The sequence below is a fragment of the Erythranthe guttata genome, chromosome 8 (genome assembly GCF_056151865.1).
Source record: "Erythranthe guttata isolate IM_541 chromosome 8, IM_541, whole genome shotgun sequence".
In the NCBI taxonomy this organism is placed as follows: Eukaryota; Viridiplantae; Streptophyta; class Magnoliopsida; order Lamiales; family Phrymaceae; genus Erythranthe; species Erythranthe guttata.
In genome coordinates, this window is record NC_142540.1 from 4,100,443 (window position 1) to 4,126,627 (window position 26,185).

The window sequence follows — 26,185 nt, forward strand, 5'->3', positions numbered from 1 at the left end:
GTACATTTTTTAATGGTTGGACTTGCATTAGTTTAGCCAGTTGCAAGATTCCTGCAGTTTTTGTTACACTCTCAGATTGGTTTTATACCTTGGCCATCCAAAGTGAAACACAAATTGACTTCATAAAATGGTGAAATATGACGTTGCCTCAACTTTTACAGTTTTTAGCTAACCGACTTTTTTGATCGACTTTTTGAATTAGATAGTTATGTGTACAAAATTCCATTTTATTGCTACTTAAGTCGATTTTTTTAGAAAATAAAATGCTCAAAAACTTCTACAAACAAATTGAAGTCGACCCGTCTACATGCATAAATACCAAATAGATAAACAATTGTGATTCCACACTCAACTAAAAAAGAAGAAAAAAAACGAGCCATTCAGGAGAACTTTTCAACCAAGCTCGATAATTTATACATATGACGACCTGTCTACATGCATAAATACCAAATAGATACACAATTGTGATTCCACACTCAACTAAAAAAGAAGAAAAAAAACGAGCCATTCAGGAGAACTTTTCAACCAAGCTCGATAATTTATACATATGACGCAAATTTCTAGCATAGACAATTCACCTCACAAATTATCTTGCAAATACCAGTCACAAATTGCACTACCATCAGCCAAAAAACGAGTCGGGGAAAATACAGAGCATCTAAGGCCATTACTTCCTCCCTTAAAAGAGTACCTCCTCCCTCTAGCAGAATAAGAGAAAAGCTAGAAAAAATGCACTCCAAATTCTGAACATCTGAACTTTTTTCGATATCATAGAGTCAGTTCACTATCACCAGTATATTAACCATACAAACTTACCACATCATTATGCCATTAGCCACAACCAAACTTGTGATTTCAGAAAAATCTGGTACTGATTATGTATACTAATTGTCGGGCGACTTTTTGTTATCATCTTCTAATTCATCAGTATTGGCATTGCCTGGAATATTTTTTTTCTCGTTTTCTAAATCAACTGTACTGGACAAACTGGATTGCTCGGGTCTATTGCCAGTTCTTCCCAAATCAGAATCCTCGCTGATGGAGGTCACTTCAGCATCATTTGTTGACACCAAAGGCCTTTCTTTTTCATTGTCTTCTAAGATATTGCCATGGTTAATAATATCTGTACCTTCACTATTGTGCTGCTCTTTAGGTGACTCGGCATACTCGGCAGAAACTTCTAACCTTTGCTCAAAGTCATCAGAAGTTCCAGTGTCATTCGCATCAGATGATTGGCCATTATCTACTTCTGTGCTGGGTAAATGTTGAACATCTGACAGAGACTCGTTATTCTCATCGTTTGATACCATCTCTTTTTGCTTTAAATAGTTGTCGAAAGGTTCAATGTGTTCTTCTTTCGCAAACTGATCTGACTGAGTATCGGAAAATAACTCGTCCTCTTCAAGGCCTGAAACCATGTGAGCACCTTCACCGAGCTCGTGGCTTTCAATCCTTGTACTTTCCTTATTGCTAAGAGGTGGGGAAGAAGAGTGTTCTTTGTCATTATTGTCACAGCTACTATTATCTGGAGGTGGGGCAGTTTCGTTTCCCGAGGCTGGAAAAGACTGGAAAGTGTCCCAATCATCTTCCTCCTCTTCTTCTTCTTCGTCTTCTTCTTCTTCTTCAATAGTGTTGTTAGGCTTGTTTGGAGGTTCTAATGGAAGGGTATTTTTCTCTCGGATCTCGTCTGTCTGCGAAGGTAACTTTATCACTAAGGCTGGTCCAGAGGATGACATTAGTTTTGGGTTCTTGTCTTGAACTACTGAAGCGCGGATTATGTCCTGAAAGCATGAAAATTGAAAACGGGAAATCAAATCTCAAGTTCCTAGTTGCTGAAAAGGAATATTCAATCGTTTTGCATCAAGCAACTCAGTAAATCAAATGTACTATGTAAACAAAGATCGAAACAGAATGATAGGAACTAGAATGATAGTGCTAAGAACAAGACAAGTGTGAAACCAAAAAACAATAATAATAACAATAAGCAACAATAGTAAGACTAAAAACAATAACAAGGGTGATTATGCCAATTATCTAGATATATCTATTTCAAAGGTTTTGTGGCTTTGCGACCAATAATACTGTGTTTGTGTTAGGTATAAAAGATTGAAAACTTCATTAAAGGTAAGAAGCATGAAAAAGCTTTATAGCACTTAGAACATTGTGTCCAGCCAAGTACAAAATAGTTGCGATTACTGAGGTCACTTACTTTAAAAAAAGAACAAATTTGCAGACACCATCATAATAGTAATTCTGGTTCATGGACTGATCATAAAACTTGAATCTTTGATTAATTCACCAGCAAATTTTAAATGAGAGGAAACAAAAGAACCTGAAGCTGCTGTCTTTGTGTAGCTGGCATGGCTAATAGAATATCCTTGACAGAAGCTGCTGCGCTAGGAATTTGAACAAGTTGAGAAACAAACTTTACAGCAATGCTTTGTAAATCGTTAGCTGCCTGCAATTAAACTTAACAGTTAGTATATGTTAAGAATACAAATAGAAAACAGCTTGATAACTATAGTGTCGGCATTACTTGAGAAAGAGAACCATCAGACATCAAAAAAATCATGAGAATAGCTTCCAAAAGCAGATGTATTAGCCCCTTCTGATGATCATTTCCTTTCGACAATGTTAGCAGAAGCATCAAAATTTTTAGACATTCCCCAATAATAGCAACTGCTTCTCTGCTAATGGGGTTCTGTAATCAAAATCACGTAGCAGCATTTAGGATGTGATTTCAGTGAGAGTTTTGGGGGGGAGATTTACTATGTCAACTGTTACCTCTAAATTATTTACTATGTCAACTGTTACCTCTAAATTATTCTGGACTATCATGAACAAATCTTCAACAAGCTCCCCAACATAAAAAATTAAGAACGGAAGAGATTCTGTACCAATTCCTTTTTGTAGCCTGACTTTCAGAACTTGCAAGGCAACTGCTTGAATCTGCACATAAACTTCTTCTTACTTTTCTGAATATGTACACTCTTTTTTTTTTTCCTTTATTTATTTTTATATGTATACTCAAGATGGAGAGATTTTAGCAAATGGTCACCTGTAGGTTGGAATCAGTAAGCACAGCTTGGATACACTGAATGCTAAGATGCAACACTTTATATAAAACGGGATTACTTTCTTGGCTCTCTCCAGGACCTTCAAATGCAAAAGCTAGAGTAGCATATGAAAAGAGTTGTTCAATAGAGTAGGCAAGTTTTAGGAGCAGTATCTTGAGCAAGTTGGACTTCTTATCACTCAGTTGATGAATTGCCTGGACGCAATCATTAGTCAGACTAGTTGTTGCATTTAGGCAAGCTCTGGTTGTTGATACCAATTGGGTAGCGCCATCAGCTCCAAGTCCAACATTTCCTGTAATAAAAGCAACCATCACCCTGATGCATACTATGTAAAAATTGCATATCGAACCCCATAACATAGTTAGCAGGATGGTCATATTAAGGCAGATACAGAATCTAGACAGAGCCTAGTTCAAACTATTTAGAAGACCAATACTTGCTCGATTATGGGAGAACAAATATTACACGTTCATCTACATACTGAAAGAATGTAAAGAGATTTTTCAAAATATAACCATGATACCAGAGTTTCTTTATTTTCGGTGGGTCCAATCAAAATTCACTTGAGGCAGAGGTTTGATCTTTTATTATAATTTCTAACATAAGTAATCTCTTCGTAGTCTCAATACAGAAAACTTCTGGCATATTATACTCGACATACTCCAACCTCGAAATTAAGCTATTTGGATTTTTATATTACATGTTTATGCAATGTACACCTTGTGTAGGTTAATATAGTATCAGGGGAGGTTATTAATCGGATGACTTGCCCTCCTATAATGACTAGAAGGAAAGAAGAAATTATAATGCAGATACTGGAGTTTTGGGGAGTAGATGAACAAGCAAACAAGGAAATACAAGAGGTGGAGAGTGTTTTTCAAAATGTTCTTGAAGTACTTACCAAGTCTCTCTAACAAAGAAGCAATAGATTGAACAAAGACATTTATTTCTGAAAGGGATATCTCAGTTGATGCTTCTCCAACGTACTTGTAACCAATCAACAGAAAAGGCAACGAGAACTTTAGCTGCATCTGCATCAACCGGAGTTTATAATGAGAATGTGACAGAAAGGTAAGAAGCACAACACAAGATGGTGGCTTTCAGTGCATTGACGTATATGTAAACGGAAGTGCAAGAACTATAATGACCCAAATACTAGTTTAGGTACACTTTGATCATCACAAATGAGCTTATCTACCTGAGATTCAAAGCGTTGCAACAGTGTTGAAGCAGCGGTAAGTGCCACGGAAATAATCTTTTCCCCGCCTGAAGGATGTTGAGAATTCACGCTGCCACTGAATTCCAAGCAAAGTCAATTATTTCAAGCCATTAATTCTCCGAGAACTTGAAAAGATTATAATGAAATATAAAGGTACCTTGATAGAAGTTTGAAAAGAGAAGTCAAACACAGTTCCGTTGTCAAATATGCAAACTTCTCCACCTCGAGGAAATCATTTGGACAGTTCTGAACAACCTGCTGGTACAGCTAAGAAATTAGTGATCAAAACCAGATGCATAATAAAATCCCCTGAAACCGAAGAACCAAAAAAATTCAAACATCTGTGGCTGCATCCTGTTTGACATCAGAAATCAGAATAAACAGTATAACCCTTCAATCAGGTTCCAGTTTCTAGTCCAAAGTTTCAACCGTAATTTCAAGTATCTGTGAACAATTTATATTAAAACCTCTCAAAATTAAGCTCTCAAGCCGAAGAATTGGTTTTTAACTGACGAGAAGAACAGAGTAGATTAGATAAGAGAATGTCCTTTTACATAATCCAATAATCAACACATAGTTTCACCATCGTTTTGTGGCATGCCAATTTTTTTGGCATTATTACAAGCTAGATACTTTTTCAATAGAATTCATTTTCTAAGCATTATACATCATTGGTTCATATGAAAGGCTGGATTAGTTCAAACAATTAAGTATCACGATCATTACCTGGGATAGAAAATAGACTGCAAGATAATCCCATGTATCTTCTCTGAAAATTAAGTATGAAAAGACCTGCATCCACAATAAAAAATGAATGAATAAAGAAATTCTTCCCCCAAAACATCTTTCTCAAACAAATGAAAATATGCCCCAAACATTGCCTGGTGTAATACTCTAATAACTCTACTGCAAGACATGAATCATGTATTCATACGTACCTGCAGTAGTTCTCTGCAGGCATCCAAAGTAAGAAATCCAGAAGTGAAGAATCTTTTGGTGGACATAAATTGAAACACGGGGAAGAAAATGTTGTATAACTTAAAAGATGAGGAATTCAAATCGTCAACTGGAATTTCGTTACTGAACTTGGATTTGATGCAACACACTGGTATAATATGTTCACTGAGAGCAATATCTTGCTCCTGAAATAGTACCAGAAGGAAAAAACCCCATAGGAACTGAAAATCATCTAATCGCAACTCCACCATGCTGTATCCAGAAGTAGGAATATTTTTTGATCTGTCTGTTGGAGAAGATTCATTTACATCAGAATTATTAGGTACTGCATCCAACACAAGTGCTTGCAGAATCACAGGCCAAGCTTCTTCTAGACATGGCTGCAATTCAACTGAAATTACCGATGATTGAATTCCATCAAGAAATGGTTTCCACTGTATGTCACACAAAAAAAAGAAGCAAATGTTTAGCAATCAAGGCTACAATTTTTCCCTTGCGATTGATACACTTTCAGTTGAAGAAGGTATCATGGAATGAAGAAAGAGAATGTCAAGCTCACATTTCCCAAATGTTGGTGGAATCGAAGAATGCTGTAGTCCTTCAGAAATGAGATCCAATACGTCCCCAGAATTCTTGAACTCTTAGCAAACAATGGCAGTAGAGCCTGATACTCATCAGGAATATCATCACTTTCCCGCCTTAAGATAGCAAATATATAACACTTGAGAGAAGCATGAACAGTGAGAAGCCTAACTTTGATCTGCAATTACCAAAAGATGAAAATATGGGCCATTTGAAGCTGCTTCTAGATTTCATCACTACTGATATAAAATCAATTAATATTACGGGGGAAGACCAAAAAGTCCTAGTGGAAAATAATTAGTATCCAAAAAACCCCAAATAAAATTCTTTTAACCAAAACGTCTTAGAATCATACTAAATTATCCAATACATTGAAAAAAAAAACAAAAAAAGGGAAATCCTTTAGATGGAGAATATTCAATATAGTAAGAACCAAGTAAGAAGACTATGATAATATTTACATTTTATAAACACGAGATTAATTTCTTGTATATATTTCGAAAAAGACCACAATAAATTATTCGAATCTTAATTAGAATAGTCTTCATTTAAGGAAAATATCCAATTATAGTATCTTAATTACATTTAATAAAAAGTATTTTAATCTCACAAGCAAAAAATAAATTTGGAAGTAGAGTAATTGGACAAATTGGTATGAATATTTTGATTTTAGGACTTTCTAGATAGAAGAATTTTACTTGAGAGTTTTTGCATAAAATACTTTTTAGCATTTTGTTCTTCATACTAAGCAGGGAACCCATTTAAAGTAACCATTTCTATGACACAACTATATAATTTGCTCAAACGCAAATTCACCTTGCATGAGACCCATTCGGCATATGATGGATAGTAAAGGCCATTGAAGTCATCTAGTGGACGTGAAATCAATGAAAATATTCTCTTGACTGCAGCTTGATCTCGACTGATGATCCCACTAGTCAGCATCTACAATTCCATTATGTCAGAACATCTGAAGTAATAAATGTCAATTCACATTAGAAAAACAAAACCAAATATCTGCATGCATTATTTACTTTAGTGGCTAGCTGCAGGCCTGCTTCCAGCAAAATTGGGCCTGAAAATGAGTCCAATGCACTTCGGACAGCGGACACCAGTTGGGCCTAGATTGAGTAAATTCAAAATCCACAATAAGTTGACTACTAATAACAATATATATTGCAATGAGGCATTACGATTTTCAAAAGAGAATAATATAACCATCAAACGGATATACATGTGACAAAGTTTGCATGAGAGACAAAAGTTAAAGCAAGTATGGTAGCAAACCTGATACTGTTCCAGAAGGAGGTGATCAGGAAGCTCGGGATCCGGAATTGCTGCAAACTAATAATACATAGAACAAAATACATAACACTTCAGGTTAAAACTTCTGACAAAACACAGTGCAAACTAATAAGTTTTATGCACTTTTCACTAGTCAAGATTCGAAGCTCAGTTTGATTACATAAATGTTGAAGTGTCGGAGATGTACCTTGTCCATAATAGTACATAGAAGTGAAACACCAATTGGCTGCATTTTTTCAAACTGAATGGTGCTTATCTACAAGATATGACATGAAAATATTAGAAATCTTGCGTTATTTCTTGATTAAAAAAGAAAAGAACTTTCTATAAAAAGATTGTTATTCTATATTCAACACCTGATAAGCAAGAGAAATAAGCTCTTGCAATTGAAGAACCAGCCAGTCTCCAGAAAGATGCCCCTTAGCAGGTCGTTCCCTTGCCAATGAGAGGTCAAAGTGAGCAAGACTGTCCCCAACAGCTTCAGGAAGATGCTTCAAGCACCTAGATTTCAATCACATTTTAGTCATACTTATTGCAGCATACGGAAAGGGATATTTTCCTTGACCTAGTAAGCTACGGTTACATAACTCATGAGACAATTGCAACTCATTTTAAAAATTACTAAATATTAAATGATAAACATCATTAACGTAAGCTTAAGCTTTTGGATGAACTGGTCATTCAACATGGTGTTGAATCAGAGCCAGGACAAACAAGAGCTCCTGAGTTTTAATCTCATTGCCAACCTCTAAAAAAATTATTTAACCCACTTAAGGATATAGTCAGTCTCAAAAGATAGAAATACACTAACAAACTCATAATTTAATCTCTACAAGCTTAATTAATAACTAGAAGTACAAGCAATAGTTTAGACGAAAGAAAATATATGGATATAGAAGATAATAACTGAACCTGCTTGCAGAAAGGAGTAGCAACAATTATGGAAAGAACATATAAGTGAATAAAATGAATTAACTTAGCTGAACTGTAAAAAGTAAGGTACATACTCAGCAGCAAAAACTCTTGTTCGATATCTAAGGTGCTTATCCCTTGAAATGTTAGGACTGGAGTAGTCAAGCGTATGACTGCGGATTGCCGAACTTTTGGAGCTAGAGACCATATTCTCATCATCTTCCTCAATATCCAATCTTTTTTCACCATCCAGACCATTTGAAGAATCACTCACAATATTATTACTCTTGCTTGCATTAAGTCTTGATGATGTAGAAAGAATCTAAACATTTTTCATATAAATCAGCAACCAAAATAATCACATACAGATCACATCTGTGTGATATAACAATAGTCCTAGCAAACTAAAATTTTAGGCTGAAAATCCCATGCCAATACGGAAATTGCAAATAGGAAGTCAAGTAAGATGCAACTGCCCTGTCAATTTTAAAGAAGAATCCCATTGACCCTACATGTAGATGTATATAAAACATGTTCAACCAGTGGACTAAAGGATATGCAAGTAAGCTCAACCCAATTCCTCTCTGAATCTAATGATAACTATTCAACTACTGGCCAATTTTGCAGCCCGTGAATATTGAGAAGCCATGTGAAAGAAGGTTGGAAATAATTACAAATACTATATTACAGATCCATATTGTATTAGGCAGGTAAGAAAGTTACCATATTGCGGCATATCGACAGCCAATGGGATGGATGTGAAGGGCATGATGCATAAAGCAATCTCACAATCGTGGTTCGTGCTAAATTGCCAATCCTGAGAAAACATGTAAGAGTCAAAGATATTATGTGCTATCATAAGGCAATGTTTTGTAAAATCAAAGTGATGAAACCTCCCAAACAGTATATATCCGAAACCCCATATTTGAGATTCACCATTAAATTATAGAACCCATAAATATTTAGAATTTATTGGAAAAATGAAGTGGAATTTTTGAATTTGCTTAATGCCTACAATAATAACAAGGTGAATTCATATTTGAGTGAAATCAATAACAAGAGATGTTCCAACTAATTCTTAAACATACGACATAATCAAAAACTGCATTTAATGAAGTTCCAAGGATTAGAAACTCTCTGACCTAATTAACTTGCTACCGAGAACACACCAAATAACTTACTAATAATGTTCCTACATTAAGAAATAATTAATTCCTAAGTGTATTACATGAAAATGATAAGATGCATGAAAAGCCTTTCATTGCAACACTTTCATTCAAAGAATAAAACCAGCATTACAAATAACTTACTCTGTATCAGTTTCCTCATCCAACATGTGGAACAAGGTTTCTTCTATTTCTTCATCAATAATGGGAACCTGTAATTTCATCATCAGCATATGCTACTAGGAGATCGTATATAAATCATGAACTTGCTCTAAGATAATAAGGGACGCCAGGAAAAGGAGGATGAGAAGTCCTCATATGCAACTACATTGGATTTCAAAACTCTTGACAAAAAATAAAAGAATTATTCACCGAGTATTTAGTATAATGTAGCACATACATACACACACAGCTTCTCTACTCCTTTTTTGCAATTTGAGTGTTTGACACGTTAATATAAATATTCACCACAGAAATTCTGGACAGGTAGATATATGTAGATATGCTGCCATCAGATGTTCTTAAGTGACTTTTCAACCTTTTCGATTATTCCATGAAAAGAGGTTTTAAATATCAAATTAATTAAACAATGCTCAGAAGTGTCCTCCATCACATTGCTTACAGTAACAGAATATATATACATATACCAAAAATAGACTGTTCAGAAAAATGACGCTTCATAGGTACTAACCGGATCTTTTTCTATAAGGTGTCGCAAAGTGGACAGAGCAAGATGCCTCAGACTCGGCTGACACAAATAAAACCGAACCTGTTATAGAAACCATAAAACTTATCTACGACCAATATATCAAACTGTAAAAGCATACCTGTCTTGAGAAAAGAGTGGGGAGGAGAGTTAGCACATGAGAATGCACAGTAACTGCTTGTGGTGCAAAAAGAACAAGCTGTTGTGTAAAGCGCGCACTCCTATCAAAATGACAAGCAAAAAGTAAACTCATGCAATTTTGTTACAGTTGATATACCAGCTGTAATATAAAAACAATCAGCTTCAGGCAACACTAAAAAACAATCCACTAGAAAAACATAAACATGCAGTTCCTATGCCTACAAACAGAAAGTAACGTAAATATATTATAGAATCTACATACTCGAGAAGGGTTGCTGTTTCTTGGCACGAGCTGATCTCTGCAACAGCCGACTACACATAAATGGCATCAATTAGGCAACATTCAACAAATTAGGCAACAGACTAGAATGAGAGCTAGAAACATGCCTACAGATAGAATCAGAAATGGTTTGGCTTAAATGATGTTTTGAATGATAATAACAGAACAGTTAAAAATATTATTACAGAGGAAAAGCAACTCCGAAACTAACTGTTGTAGTGGCTATATTTTTATTTTCTACTTCTACATTCTCTGCTATATTAAATCACCAAAAAATGAGTTTGTTTAACCTATTTTTCAAATATCACTTAGAGTCGATATAGAGTCTCATCGAATTCGCGTACTAGAACTACGATTATTCAATAAAAAATCATTTATTGAAATCAAGTCTTTGAAAAATATCTTTCAGTGTACTCAAATAGCTTAAAAATAGCAATTGAGATAGTTCACATTGTTTACAAAGGACAAATATATACACCTCTTCACAAAATCATAAAATCATCAAAACACTGTGGACAGATATCAGAATAGTATTTTTCAATCCTATATGTTCAACATTTCCACACTATTGTTACAATCATCTGAAAATAGCAGAAAAAGGGAAGAACCAAACCTTGCAGCGCGAGAAAAAAATGCTCCCAGGGGAAAGTTCAGGACCTATAATAGCAACAATAGCATTAATAAGGCGGCCCACTGCCTGCTGCATGTCAACCAAACCACTCTCTTCTGACATGATGATTTCCATTACCAGTCCAAGTGTTGCCTGCAATAACAGAAAGCATAACATACTTAACTTCATAAAAAGGGTAAAATTCAAAATTAACCTTGAGATTTGAACTATTGGTGAAAAGAACCAATTAAGTTTGTAAGTGACTAATAGTAATATCCCCTAACATTGCCTCAATTTCGATCTGCAACTACTTAGGGGAGGAGTTAGTAAATAAAAACAAGCCTCAAGGGTATGTTTAGTAATTTAACGCGCAACGTAATTATCATAGAGTACTTCCAATCCAAGAGAACTAAGTAGAAATACTATGCAACTAAGCACACAACTACAGAATATGGGCTCCAAAGAACGGCACACAGAAACAACTTAATATGATTTCACGAAGAGGCTACACATGAAAGATCTGAATTAGTAAAGACACTCTCTCTCTCTCCAATTTATATATATATTTCAAAAATATATGACGGAACTTCACACCATCTGCTCTTGTATTTGAAAACCATAAATCATTCATAAAAAACCACCAGGAATTTGCACAATCTATAAGGATGCATCTTAAACTCGCAACATGAAGAAAACCAAAAGCATATATGGCAACAACATAAATATTTCTACAATTTTAACCTAAGGAAAATTTTAAATCTCTCTGAAATACATCTTTGCTATTCCATCAGATTAGACATTTAAATCATCTAACTTACAGGAACTATGAAAATTACTGAAAGTTAAACAAAAAACTTATTTACAAGGGGCTGCAAGCCCATCAATACCTGAACTTGAGATACATAAGACAAGCCTGCCGCTTCAATGGTCAAAAGAAGTCCATGCAAGGACCAAATCTGTAAATTCGATATCGAACTTTTAGCAAGCGAAGATACAGCATTTACTGTATTAGGAACTAAGCTTGACAACGCCATTCCTCCTGCACTGCAGACAATATACAGAAAAGAAAACTCTACATAAATCACTGAGGGGACACCATCGAGATCAATCACTAGCTCTTGAAAAGTAGAAGAACCCATTTTGTTGAGGTGGAAGACAAATGTAGTACTAATAGGAAAAAATGAACTTTCTGAAGCCAGGATAAAATAGCTGTTTTAGAATACATAGTGTATTAAATACGTCACAAATTATCGATTTATGACTTTGTAATAGTCAATTATCATTTATGATTTCCCGTGGTAGCTAATTAGTGATGCATAGGTTGCTTAGAAATCTGACTGGTTGTAAATCTATAGCCAAATCAATCAAACATCTTTTAAACATTAGCAAGTATAAGATGATTGAGTACTTCTACAGAAGAACAATGAAGATAATCAACATGTAGAGTAAGAAAATAGAGAAGAGACCGACTTGCATAAGCCACAATGAGAGAGGACCATATAAAATAGAATCATTTGAAGTTGTTGAACGTAAAAAACGCAGATTCTGTTAAATTGTTGGGTCATATACTGACACCCCATTCTTTAGTTGCTTGTTATGAAACTATTTTAAAAGTGTAAGGGAAGGAGGGGCAACCCAACAACAGCTCCTAGACTACAACAGGATTCTTATACTCGAAAAATGACTTGAAATTTGGTGTAAATTGGTACATATGAATTTGTTTATGCAATACAACCGACCTCAGAAGCATATTATATTATTATGCATGCGTCTGGGTGTGTGTGTCTGTGAGTGAGAGAGAAATTTTGCATGCTCAAGCTGCATTTCAGTTACATGTCAATTGCAAGTCTCAAGGTTACCTGCAATGAATGCAGCCAAGAGCAAGAGCAATTGATCCAGCATAGTTGGAATCTGTAGCGCCAGTTACATCACCAAGAAATTGTCTTGTCTGTGCACAAAGAATCAGTCAAAATGATAACAGAGATTTCCCAAGGAATAAGGAAAAAGCAACTGTAAAGGCCTTGCCTGAGAGGCATTGGGGTGGGGAGGGTAGTATTAGGTAAAGGGTTCAATTCTCATTGGGTTCGAGTCTTGTAGGTCATTTATTAGGATAATTTTATTTATTTCTTAATAAAAGAATAAGGAAAGAACAGGGAGTTTTGCCGCCTAAAGCAGTTTTTCAACTAAGTTTCCACTTCAACATACATGTGCAGTAAAGAAGGGCAAAGAATAGCAGTAGAAATATAAAAAGACTAGTCTGCGAAGGAATTCAGGCAGAATATCTGAAGTACTTGCACCAAGGAAAACTAAAGTTAGAATCAAATTTCTTTACAAGAATTAGATCCCTACCCCGTAGCTCCTTAATAAGGGGAAAAGGGGGGAAAAGCAAACCACAGTTAATAAATAGAAGAATATCAAACCACTAACCAATCTGGCTGTAAATGTATCATTTCCCAGCCTTGCTAATAAACCAAGCCCTTCTGATGATGCTCTACGTTGTGATGCACAAATGTCTCCTTCAGCCAAAATACTCTGTCATGATCACAAGATTTAGCGTTCAGGAAGAAAAAGAAAGGGCGGGTCAGATTTTTGACAAATTTAATAATAAAAGCAGCTCAGAACCTGGAAAATTGCCTGAGCAGCACTTAGTATCTCCATTCCCAGGCGTTCAGGACGTTGAGCAAGTAAAGTCTGGAAGAAACACCGAGTGATGTGAATTGTTAGAGCGGAAATTCTCGGTAGCATAACTGAAAATTAATTAAAACCTAACCTTCAGCCCGGCTAGTAACCCCACACATATATTGGTAACACTGGCTGCATGCCAAGCTTGTTTTTTTCCAGCTTTTAGACACTGATCAGTCATGCCAAGAAATGAAAGCATCCCACGACTATCCTGGGAGAACATAGAAAATGAGCTGAAACATTCAGACCCTTCTATGTCAACCAGCAACCAAAATTTGCATGACATACACTAATAACATCACCTACCTGAGAAGCAAACATAGTTCCAAAGAAGAGGAGCATCTGATTTACCAGCATCTTGCTTATAGTTTCAGGCTTCATTATTAATTACATGCATTAATGTCAGAATTAACAAAATGCAAGTTTTGACAGGTTACTAGCCAAAGTGGAATGTAAACTCCGTTAAGGCATGGTAATGCACTTTACCTGAGGAAAACTAGGAGGCTCATTTTCCCATACACATGTCAACACACCATCGGTTCCCCCTTGAAAAGAGCGAAGTTCATCTTCAAACCAATCCCTACACAATCATATAGAATTAGAATTGCAAAGGAGAAGATTAAGAAATGACCCTTTAACTACAATCAGGAATGAGGCTAATGGCAACTGAGAATGGAATATGTTTTACAGACAAGAGTATGAACAATCACTTGACAAGAAACGGGATGAGTAAAAAGACTACACCTTCCAGGAATCCAAGGACCTAACCAGGCATCTCTCTTGTCTAACAACATCCTTAGACAAGAGCTTTCTTCACATCTGGAAGCTTCCCTGTCATAAAGTTTAAAACAACATGAACTAAGTTCATAGAAGAAAGAAAAGAATGTGTACAACATCGTATCTTACATGAAGCTTCCCTGTCATAAAGTTTAAAACAACATGAACTAAGTTCATAAAAGAAAGAAAAGAATGTGTACAACATCGTATCTTACATGCAGTAGAAGTTCAGTTTTCTTGAAAACACGTGCACAACTACACACAATACAGGCATTTCAATGCTTACCTAAAAGGAGTACTGCATATCTGAATAATCAGCGCATGGTCACTTTTGTACAATGATGGGTCTGAAAGCGCTTCATATGCTAACAACACCCGGATGACAAATAAGTCCTTTGAAGACTTTACTCCAGCTTGTTCTTTGCCTGCTAGTTGTGATATATAGGACAGAGCCCTAGTTCATACAAATTGAAATTTAAAAATATCAACAAGCCTACTCTAGATGGAAGGGAAAAGAAACTATAACCTAATAGAATTTTCAAAGCCAAAATACAGAAAACATAAGGAAATATTTTTACCTGTTCAGGTAAAAAAGAACTGGCTGCAGCAAGATTCCTCTGTTCACCGAGTCAGAAGAAACAAAACATTTTACATATGAAGTAAGCGCATCAATGGCAGCAGACCATACGCTACAGAAGAAAAATTAATATCGTAAGTAAAATTGATACCATATGAGAGCTTTGAGCAATCCAGAAAATGAATAAGGGTAACAAAATCAGTAGTTGCAGCTACTAATCGATATAGAAAGTGATGTTGTGATAAAGAAGAAACAAAAACTCAACGAAAATGCAACTTAGAAGTTATAATGGTGAAACATTACTTCTCCATTCTACATATGATGCATGAAACTACTTACTTATAGAGTATATACTATAGCTGGTGATTGATTAGTTTCTTTTCAGAACATTTAAGCACGAAAATAGCATAAAGGTGAACAGGAACTAAATTATTATTCTGTTGTACTTGTAAAAGAATATGCACCCTAATGGGTAATAAAAGGAGCAAAAATCATGGCTGCCACTTTGCTTGAGTCAATGATACCTTTTTGTTTCCTACAACAATAGGACCGGGATCAGAGGCCCCACAAAATCCTAAAAGAAATGATGTATCCCTTCAACATCTCAACTCTACCCAGACAGAAAAACCAAACTACTGTTGGAAATCATTATGCGCCAAGCCAAGCCAAGCCAAATCCTCACAGACCGGTCTCTAAGGTAATCTGTTCTCTAATAGGTTAGGAAAAGAAACACACCTCCCATTTCCTCACTCTCCCCCTACTGCCACCCAAAACTTCAAGGCACACTCCTTCCTGCCAAATTCACTGATGGGTCTATCAGCACCCCCAAAGGCAACCTCAACCACCGACTCTGAGCCTCCACCCCATCACCCTTTATACAGCTATAACACCTCATCCTCTCAAGCAGCTTCATCTTTCATCTTTCCACTACCCATTCCTGCATCAACTGCTTTTTTCTTCTCTCGAAAACAAGAATAGCTGCAAATCACCCATAACAGTCTAAGTTTTGTCATGACGTTTGCAGACTACTGTAATTATTTCTCCGTTTCCCTCTTATTAAAGGACATCTGAATCTGTAGGTTGCGAATTGGCTAGAATATAAATACCGTGTCCACTCTCAGGTTAAGTTATGAATTAATAAATACACCAAAAAACAATTGAAATACTGGGTTCAAGGTGTTGACATGAATAAATAATTTATGATACAAGGTATGTAAAGCCTTCTCGTAGACTTTATTAACTCTTCACAGTATCACTTCCACTTTTTTGTTTTGCTGTGTGTTTCTTTTACTTTTCTTTGTTTTGAAAATATAGTTGATCGCCCAATTACACTCACCAAGTTGCAAGTTATCTCCACTTGAAATACAAATATCTGGCAGATTTTTCTCTAAATGTGGAACTGCAGTACATTGAATAGTTGGAAGCCAAAAAATTGCAGTTCAAATGTAGAAGATGGAGTTAAAATGAACATCACTCAACTAACCATATTTCTGATGTGAGATCTTGTGCTTGATCTATATGGTGTTTCGGATGCCCACTAAATGTGGAAGCCCATAAAGCAAGAATATCAAAAACTTGGTCGTTGAGCTCCTGCAAGCATCAAAACTAACTCCTGAGAAACCGTGATGGAAATCAACCACTAACTATAGAACAATAAACATTTACCTCCTTTGACACAGAAGTCAACAGTGAAGACAGAAGGTTCCATCCAGCTTCTTTTTCTACAGCAGCTGCTGCGGTGTTCCTGCTATATTCCGTCAACAGGTTCTTGCAAACATCAAGCATAGATTTGGGCAATCTGCACCCAACACATACAGGAAATCAATGAAGGTTGCAATAAACACTAGAATTTTAGAAAGGAACGGAGAACCTTTGCTGCTAACTTGATTTCATTTTCACATTGAATGCAAACATGCCTTTATGTAACATTATGAGGTTACACTTGGGGAAACATATGTTTCCGCAAATGGTGCGCTTCACAACAGTAATAATTATGATAAAGCACAAGACGCTGAAAATAGAAGATAAGCACCCTACCTGGTTGGATATCCAAGAGGTAACTTCCGTGATATAGAAACTAGTGAAGCCAAAACTGCTGCTTGCCCATGTAGAGATTCAAGCTCTCTTTTAAAATTAGATCCCTGGATATCTAAAACGTAAAAATGACTTCCAGAAGAGAAGATTTCATGACTGATTTATACATATAAATTACAGCACACAAATTTACCATGCATTCGCTATTTTTCAAGTTCGAGAAAACTACATACATGTACTTAATCATAACCAATAATACTAACCACCCACAGGAAACAAAGGAAGATAATGTACTGAGCAAACGAGAAAGGATAAAATTCTAAGTAATTTATGCATCATTCTATATGCTTCTTTTAATTGATTATTAAAAGTACAAGAAAAAATAAAATTACTTTTTACGAAAATGACATCAGAAGATAAGATAAAAATGCAGTGGTGTATTAGCCATCTCCTTCAAGAATTCAAAATGACCAGCAATAACAGAAGTTTGTTAACATCAAAATTTTAGTTTAAATAAATGAATCCCTCTTACTTAGGTGTTACAAAAAATGATGCAACAAATAATTTTTGCCTCCTGATTGAATGAACCTTCTTCTTTTAAATTGAACATGGAACATGGCACCGAATATCAGGATCTCCTAAAAGGTTTCAATTTTTCCTTAGTTTAGTTGAAATGTATTGGTAGGGTCAACTTATCAAGAAATTGTTACTGAGTAATGTTTTAATCTGACCATGTTCAATATATATGAGAAAAAAGAAAACATGATGTTTAGGACTTCCAATTTGATCATGAACGTATATGGCCACTCAAATGCAACAAGTGGGGTGTATCCATCAACTTGGGAAGGGGAGAAAGCAAGGAGAAATGATTTATGGCCCCCGTCGAGAACTGCAGATCACATTTTACTAAGTGTTGACATTAGTTTGTCTTCAACCTACTGAAAGTTTAACTTCATCTGTTCAACTTCGACACAGTTACGATTCTCCATTAAATTAAATAACTATGGAGCACTTACTCAACAGTGCTATTTTTAATATAAGCGGCCTTCTAATTAAGCGCACCCCCCCCCCCCCCCCACAACTCCCAACACACACATACACCACACACAACCACGTTTGCTTACATTCACTTGCACGTGTAGAAGGTGAAATCATAACAAAAAAATATGTAAAAGGAACAAGAAAGTGTCCGGGTCAATGTGCTAAGTTTACCTTCTCAAATGAAACATTTTCTTTTGCAGCACTAAGCATTGTGACTGCATAAGAAATCAGGCCACCAACACGGGAGGGATCAATCTCACCCAATGCACGAAGTGTCAAGGCGGCTTCAACTCTTACCTAACCAAAAATTGCACTTCATGGTTCACAAGGGAAGAGACCGAGTATGAATATGAAGAATTGGATACATCAGAAAGAGCACTTAAAGTTGCTAAGCTGAATTTTAACTATTATCTTCTTAGAAACTATTCCCATTGCTTTGCAAAAACTTTGCCTAACAAATTGTTTTCCCTTGTTATCCATGGAAGGGGCTCGCAAAGAAATATAATGCGACATGTTGTCTAGCTATTGGAAAGAACCTAACACAAACCCCATTAAAGGCGGTAGAGTGAACCTAACCCTATTAAATACACTGGCACCATTAACTACATCTCTTCTTGGCCAAGAGGAAGTAGTTTCAACACAAACTCCAGTGAAAAATTATCCTTAGTCTGTTCAAGCGCTTCTACAGCCAGAGCAACAAGAACAAAACAGCTAGGGCCCATAACATTGAGAGACATCCAGGCAGCTAAAGATCACACGAAGCTGACACTTAAATCCTACATAACATACATATTTCCAAACCTTAATCAAGATGTGATAACTCAAACAAACACTTTGACATCCCAGAAATGAATATCTCGAAGTCACCAAATAAATGGAGCCCAGTAGCATGGTTATAATAGTTGATATATATATTGAATGAGTAATGATGGTTAAAATTTCTCAAATTTTGCCACACTATCTATAGCCCGTGGTGAAGTAACAAAGTTTTGCATGCTCTGCTAACTAGTTGTATGGCTATAACATAATCATTCTAAAAATTAAAAGTAAAATAATTCTGTAAAAAGTTTACTAGTGGCGAATGATGAGAAAGTGCCGCAACAACTGTGTCATCAACGACTTCCTTGAATTCAAGTGGAACCTGTAGTTGAAAAATTGAAGCATTATTCGTGTAAGGTATATTTGCAATGAAATCCATTTTAAGCAACGCAATCCCAGAAACTATGTAATTATTTAGCTTTGACCAATGAGTAACAAGCCTGAACATACAAGTGAACCATCGTGAAACTATGTAAAGCAATATAAGCAAAATCACCTCTCCAAGTGTTCTCAAAACATATGAAAGAGTTCGTAAAGCAGCTACTTGCATGGAAGGGGTGGAATCAGAAGATACAAGCTGCAGAAATTGTTAATCTTAAGTCACCAATAATGAAACAGCCAATTAAGATATTAAACCTTGGTTGGACCGTGTACCATACCTGCTTCGCAAGAAAAACCGAAAAGCCTCTCTGAGTTGGTTCACTCATTTGATCAGTTATACCAACTCGCAAGATATATAGTACACAGGCCTTCAAACGAGGGAGAAGAAACATATCAGGAGCTTAATTTCGTAGATGCCGGCAGATGTACAAGAAAACACTTACTCATAAGACAATAATAGCTAAATTTGTAGATGAATACCAAGAATTCCATCATTAGACTGGATTACATAATTGAGAAACATTGAAACCTACAAACTCAGCTCTTCCAATAAATCATATAGAATCTTCTGTAGTGATTGGTGATTACGTTATAAGAAAATGTTTAACTTCCACCCATTGGAAAAGAAGTTTCTACAGAACAGGACCATCAGTGTTTACAACTGGATAATTAATAGATCCTCATGAGTTCCGATATTGCTTAAAGTCGTACCGTGATATGATATTAAGTTCATTTGTTACTTCATATCTACCAAAGAAGTCCCAGAGCTTAGAGGTGAGTAATTGTCAAGCCAAATTCGAAACCACTCATGCTTAATATGCGTAACCTACTTTGCTCACATATATAGATTACTTTCACATTAAGAGAAATGGATGAATTCAGTGCACCCAAGGAGTATTTTGGTTTTTGCAAATAAATTTGATTAACGCGTGTACTTCCAGACAAATACTTAAACAGTTGCTCATTGTTTATTTATGTTTATAGTTTCAGGGTTAATAGGTATAGTTCACTCAGAACCACTTGTTATGTGATACGGTACTCATGCGTTATTTTTTAGCTTTTCTCCTTTTTCTTTCTTTTTTGTTTTTTTTTTGTTTTTTTTTGGGGGGGGGGGGGGGGGGGGGGGGGGGGGGGGGGGTTATATATGAAAAACCACTACAGTTCATTTGTTACTCTATATCAAGCCGCGTGTGAGCAATTCTTAGACCACAGAGCCAGGTTTCATTTGCTAATCTTTTTTGCATGATATTCTTTTTCGCTTATCTATTCAAGTTGAGACTCTATACCTGATTGTAAGGAAATAGAATGTAACTATAAGCAGAGTGAAAAGCTATGTTCACTAATTGTAATGCCAAAACTAGCATCACAAGAACTACATGAGTTAAAAGAAAATACCAGTGCTTGAGCATCAACCAATGTATCTGACCGAAGCATGTCCATAACTTGTAAAGCGTAGTTTTGCAGTTCGATATCTGGATGGAGATACTTTAAACACATAGCCTGCAGATACATGATGTGAAAATAATCAAAAATGAAAAGTTAAAATAAACAATTAGGACACAGAAATTAAGTTTAATAATTCACTAGTCAATAATTAATTACAAGGTAAAAAACATCACTGAAATCACTTTTTCATACAATTTTTTTTTATTTTTAATAGTTTTGCACCAATTCTTACATCTATTGTATTTCAATCTTGGACTTTATTTTTTGCTCGTGTTTCGTAGTGGAAAGTAAATATATTTGAAAAAACATAAGGGGTTATATTTGTAATCAAAAGGCGTCAACATATCAGCAGAGGCTGATATATTTGATAAAACAGAAAGGAGCATATTTGTGGTCAAAATGTGTTTGACATATCAACAGAGAGTGAGGAGTCGTGGGCATATCTTTTATTTTCTCACTCAACAGAGTGTCATAAATTTTCATACATGACTTCATAATCGCCCATGGAAGAAAAGTCCTGTTACACTGCCATAGCTTGCAGAAACTGAGAAGTTTCAGCATTTTGGACTGAGTGGACAACCCTACTGTTGCACCACAGGTAGCTTGTCATGGTGACTATTATATGAGAAAAGGAAAAGGAAAAAGGGATTTTTTTTGTCCAGAACAAAAAAGAAGGAAATTACGGAGACCCAACAACTAACTGCAGAAACGAGTTCAAGAACAAATATCTTTCCATCTCTCTATATTTAATAATACAACAAATTCATCGAGCGTGAAACAAATCAAACATGTCACTGTTAATAGTTAATACCAAAACATCTCATTACGACTAGGTATATCCTTTTCTATTCGTGGAAAGAGAAAACATGAATCATGTTCAACTTGTTCACTACCTGTAAAAAGCAGACCCATGACAAGGAGATGCCAACCCTCCTGTCCTTCAAACGAGGTCCGCCAACTGCAAGTTAACCACTGATCAGAAGTATGGGCTGAAATAAAACTTAGCAATGTGAAAAGGTAGCAAAACATAAAGGTTTAAACCACCTAAATTTCTGATGACCAATTGAATACCAATACACTAAACCAGCAAATTAGGGGAAAAGGACAAAAGTCTAATAATTCCTATACCTCTAATCTGCTCCAAATCTTTTACATTAATTTTCCATGAATAACCTCGAGACCTGTTTTTATGCTAGATGGATTCATTCTCTTCTGAACTACGTATCTATGTAGGTCTATTTTAAATTTTATGGTTCTAAGTTCTCACATCATATTTATCAGGCTTCAATTTTATTTTAACAAAACAATAAAAACTCATGAGTTCTTTTCTTACTTTAAGCATCATTTAAGACCTTTCTTGTTCATTGTTCTTTACACCTTCACTCGGTTCATATTCCACATATTTCCTAATTGATCTGTAACATGTTGACTTATTTTCCTAACATTAAATGCGAAAATTCACTGGCGTAACACCTGATGTCTAGGGAATCATGATCCACTTCAACACCAGCTACAGTATCCGTTAAAATATGCAGAATGTGAGGAAATTCGCTGCATAGTTTATAAAAACGACAAACAGTCATCTCTAATTTTTATTATCAAACACGTATACTAACAAGCTAATAGTAGCAAAATGCCTGATTTTGCACTTAATTGCACCTTTTGTAAATGGGTTAGCAAAGTGCTTCTGCAGACCCCCTTCTAGCTTCTTAGGAGTAGCATGACCTTTTCCCTTTGGTTGGACCTAATACATGATGATAAAGCTTCAGATTAACATAGCATAGATTACAGCGACTTGAAAAGATAAAATCATACCTGTGCCTCAGGATTCATTCCAAGAGCCAGCATTGCTCCTAAAGCTTCAGCAAAAGCATCCCTCACAGATTTAACTGGGTCTTCAAGGACCTGTGACAGAATAATTTGAACGATAACTATTAATATCTACAATAGGAGGGTTTTGGTGATACCTAGAAGCACAGATGGAACATGAAAACTTAAGAACCTTGACACAATAAGACAAGCAACTCTCTAGTTCTCCAATCCCTAAGCCTGGCCCTCCAATATTTGCAAATGCCTTCAGACATCTTGCAGCAGCTATTCTGACACTCAAAGATTTATCTCCAACTCCTGTTCGCATGATTATGCGGAACGCCTCCACATATGCTGCAGAAGCAGCACTCCCTTCAGAACCCTCCAAAGCATTGCAAAGCATGTGCAAAGCCTCTTGTCTCACAAAATCCTAAGGCAACTGGTCATTAGACTAGGATATATACATATTTGATATGTGTGTGTGTGTGTGTGTGTGTGTGTGTGTACATCTTCATAAATTCATTTTGAGAATAATCAGAGGGGTGAAATTTATGTCGAGCTCTGTTTACAACATTTTGTTAACAGAAATCTGAATGCACAATATTCCCTTAATAGACTTTATGAACTGCATTATCAGCCAATAGAGCAGTCACATATAAAGGATCTATGATTTGAGGGGGACATTTTGATTTGTATCGCGTTGTTAAACCAACTTTCACTAATGGGATGAAAAAGAAAACAACCTGATATACTTCATATGCGAAAGGTAACCTCCAAGCTTACACAAAATTATACTAATTTACCAGATCTTTTTTAGAATTTTATGATCCCAGTCTTCTGTTAAATCATTAGATATTCATTCTCGTGGCCTCAATCATTTAACATAAGAGATAAACTGGGGGTAATCTACTAGAATAAAAGAATAATGTGTCAAAGGGGAGAAAATTGAGTAAATACACGATGATATAGGAATTTGAATACCTCAGTAAATTTGAGTAGCTTCCCAACAATATTAGTTGTTTCAAGTAATCCAGAAACAATTCGTCTCCCAAAATATCGATACAATTCTCCCAAACATTGAGCAGCACCTGCGCAAGCAGCAAAAGGATAAAGTCAATTGTTGCCAATGACTTTAAACCCTCAACAAGCACACATGCAGAGAAGAAAGAAGCTATAAGGTGCCTTGTTTTTAGAAAATTAGTTTGCAAGATAGAAAAAGCAGCTTGCTAATGATTATGAAATCTATGCTTATAGGCAACCATAAATATTTTGTAGGCAACCATAATTATTTTGTAGGCAACCATAATTATTTTTATAGGGGAGTATTGGGTTTCTTTCAGATTCGAAATCCAGGACATCAGGTTGGAAAATACATCAGCCAACTCAACGCATAGCACATTATAGATTTTTTTTTTCTTTTTTTTTTCCTTTTCCGGAAGCCACTCTATAGGCTAAATAATCCGTTTCGTGTGTGGCTTCCAGGAAATGTGAACTTTAAATTCTCAGTTATTAATCTATCATAACATCTACAAAATTTTGAGGCATCTAGAAATCAGATTAAGAAGGAAATTTCTCATGAAAGGAAAACCCTTTATACTCGATTTGATATATGTTCTATTGGAAAGCTCATAGAACAGTAACTGCAGTTCATCCTCGCCAAAGCAATTAATCAAATTCTCATATATTATACCTATGAAGATGCTTTCCCTTTTAAGTTTCACAAGCCCTGTGTGTAGTATTCACCATCCCTCCTTTCACTTTATAAAGAAAACTAATCAGTTTTGCTATCCTACACCAAGTATATTTCTAATTACATGTTCTGTATCAAGTTTTGGCACAATTCTGAGTGAAGTTTCTTCGGGTCCTTTCCCCTTATTCTCAAATTTCAGTTATCAAGAGCTAAAGGAAGATTTTATCTGTATACACACATATATTGTTCAACAAATAAGCATAATTGTAATTGTGAGGGAAGTACACCGTACTCCTGACGAAAATAATAGAAGAGAGTAATCATGCAACAAATGACAGTATTATCCTCACCCTTGATAATACATCAGAATCCAAAATAGTCAAGTATAAGATGTTACCCTGTATAGACTTATACAATTAAAAAGAAACAAGCCATCTTTAAGCAGCCTATGATATATGGTAGAAAGTGGCAGAGTGTCATTCAATGGACAAACACTAGTGAAAGCAGCAACTGTAGAAGAACAATAATTAACCTAATGAAACCAGATTGACAGATGTTAATTGCTCCAAGAAACATCTAAAGCCTCATTGAACAAAAACAATCTCAAAGATACTTGGAACAATTAACAGTAAATAATATCGACAGTCTGTAAGATACTATACGTGTACGAACCGGCAACTTTCTGAGCCTCACTCTTCTTGCCATCAGAAAGGAACCCCTGAAGGCTGCTTGCTCTAGAGTATATCGAAATCCCATCACCCTTCAATATAAGTTTTGCCATTGCAACTGATGCTAAATGACGCACAGGCCTACGAGCTCCAAGCACCAGTAAAGAATAGAGTGTATCCTCACATTTTCTTTGCCACAGCAGAATGGAGTCCTAAAATTCGTAAACTTGTGATCAGAATTTTTTTACATTTTTCCGACATACCAGAAAGAAAGGAAAACTCGGCAAAGTAAATGGACCGAACAATAATTCGTCATACAGAAGAAAATGGAAATTATTACTAGTTACTCCAGTAAAAGACCATAATCCAAATGAAGATAATAAAAATTACAGCAGCATCGCCAACATCATCCAGAAAAAAATTGCACAACTCGCATTCCCAAATAAATGCTCCAACTAACATCCTAGATGTCGTTATACAGAAACCAATGCCGAACGACCGAATGACGAAAACTGGACTGTGTGGATCTTTTACTTTCTTTTGAACCAATTAAAACTAAAACAATTTCCCAGGAATCATCAAAATGAACTTCAAATTGAGAATCAGAATGTTGCCAAATTTCCCTCTGCAATTAATATCAGGCATGAAACTTAAACTATATAGATACCAAACAGTAAAATGAAGTTCGTTGAAAGGCATGGTTAAGCCCGACCATTCACGAAGATCACCATATAAACCAAAACAAAACCTCTGCCGCCGCGACATTCGTTATAGAATAACTGAACATGAGTGAGTGAGACAGAGGAGAGAGAGAAAACACGCAAATTTCAATACCTTGGGCTCCTCTTGAATGGCGGAGATGAGATCAGATAGAAGGTCGAAGCAGAGAAGTGGGTCCGGCGGCTTGTGAGCGGCGGAAGCCACGATTGATTCGAGTTGCGCCACCAGCACGCCGAATCTCGACAATTGCACGTTCTCTCTAACGAAGTTCCTCGCCATTTTTTTTCCGAGCAAGTGTACGGCCGTGGGTGTAGAAATGGCAAGTCCGGTTACTCGGAATTGGCGGTGGTCACTGGTGGTGGTTTTATTTTAGTGGGGATCTGAGCGGAGCGGTGGTGTTTGGTAACAAGGACACAAAATAAATGCTTAAATTGGTTGGAATAGTTTCACTCCTATTATTTGACCATTTTCCTTTAAAATCAAACACTAAAGCGGCTATAAATCTAAATTAAAATCGAAACCGAAACCGAAACGAAAAACCCCAACAAAAATCACTTTTGCCCAAAATTATAGATTTATAAGTTTA

At 35.9% G+C, this 26,185-nt stretch overlaps 1 protein-coding gene across 1 annotated transcript; it reads right to left on the reverse strand.

Annotated features, from left to right (window-relative positions):
- Positions 1–382: 382 nt before the first annotated feature.
- SWEETIE (HEAT repeat-containing protein) lies at positions 383–26,144 on the reverse strand. Its single transcript, XM_012999399.2, has 48 exons — positions 25,714–26,144; positions 24,884–25,091; positions 23,503–23,609; positions 22,715–22,951; positions 22,528–22,617; positions 22,372–22,456; positions 21,606–21,670; positions 20,662–20,766; positions 19,545–19,634; positions 19,382–19,462; positions 19,139–19,207; positions 18,238–18,363; positions 17,029–17,132; positions 16,657–16,789; positions 16,475–16,581; positions 14,993–15,103; positions 14,701–14,868; positions 14,382–14,468; positions 14,124–14,217; positions 13,944–14,012; positions 13,726–13,848; positions 13,578–13,646; positions 13,383–13,487; positions 12,815–12,903; positions 11,843–11,999; positions 10,959–11,108; positions 10,328–10,377; positions 10,046–10,145; positions 9,910–9,966; positions 9,363–9,430; positions 8,776–8,869; positions 8,148–8,374; positions 7,497–7,641; positions 7,328–7,396; positions 7,123–7,179; positions 6,870–6,956; positions 6,652–6,780; positions 5,813–6,013; positions 5,235–5,687; positions 5,023–5,088; positions 4,454–4,551; positions 4,276–4,372; positions 3,979–4,108; positions 3,059–3,369; positions 2,815–2,949; positions 2,537–2,701; positions 2,333–2,458; positions 383–1,781 (listed from the first exon to the last, which is right to left on the reverse strand). Exons 1-48 carry the CDS (start codon positions 25,876–25,878, stop codon positions 885–887), a joined length of 6,756 nt encoding a protein of 2,251 aa, XP_012854853.2. The 5' UTR covers positions 25,879–26,144; the 3' UTR covers positions 383–884.
- Between the last annotated feature and the right edge of the window lie 41 nt (positions 26,145–26,185).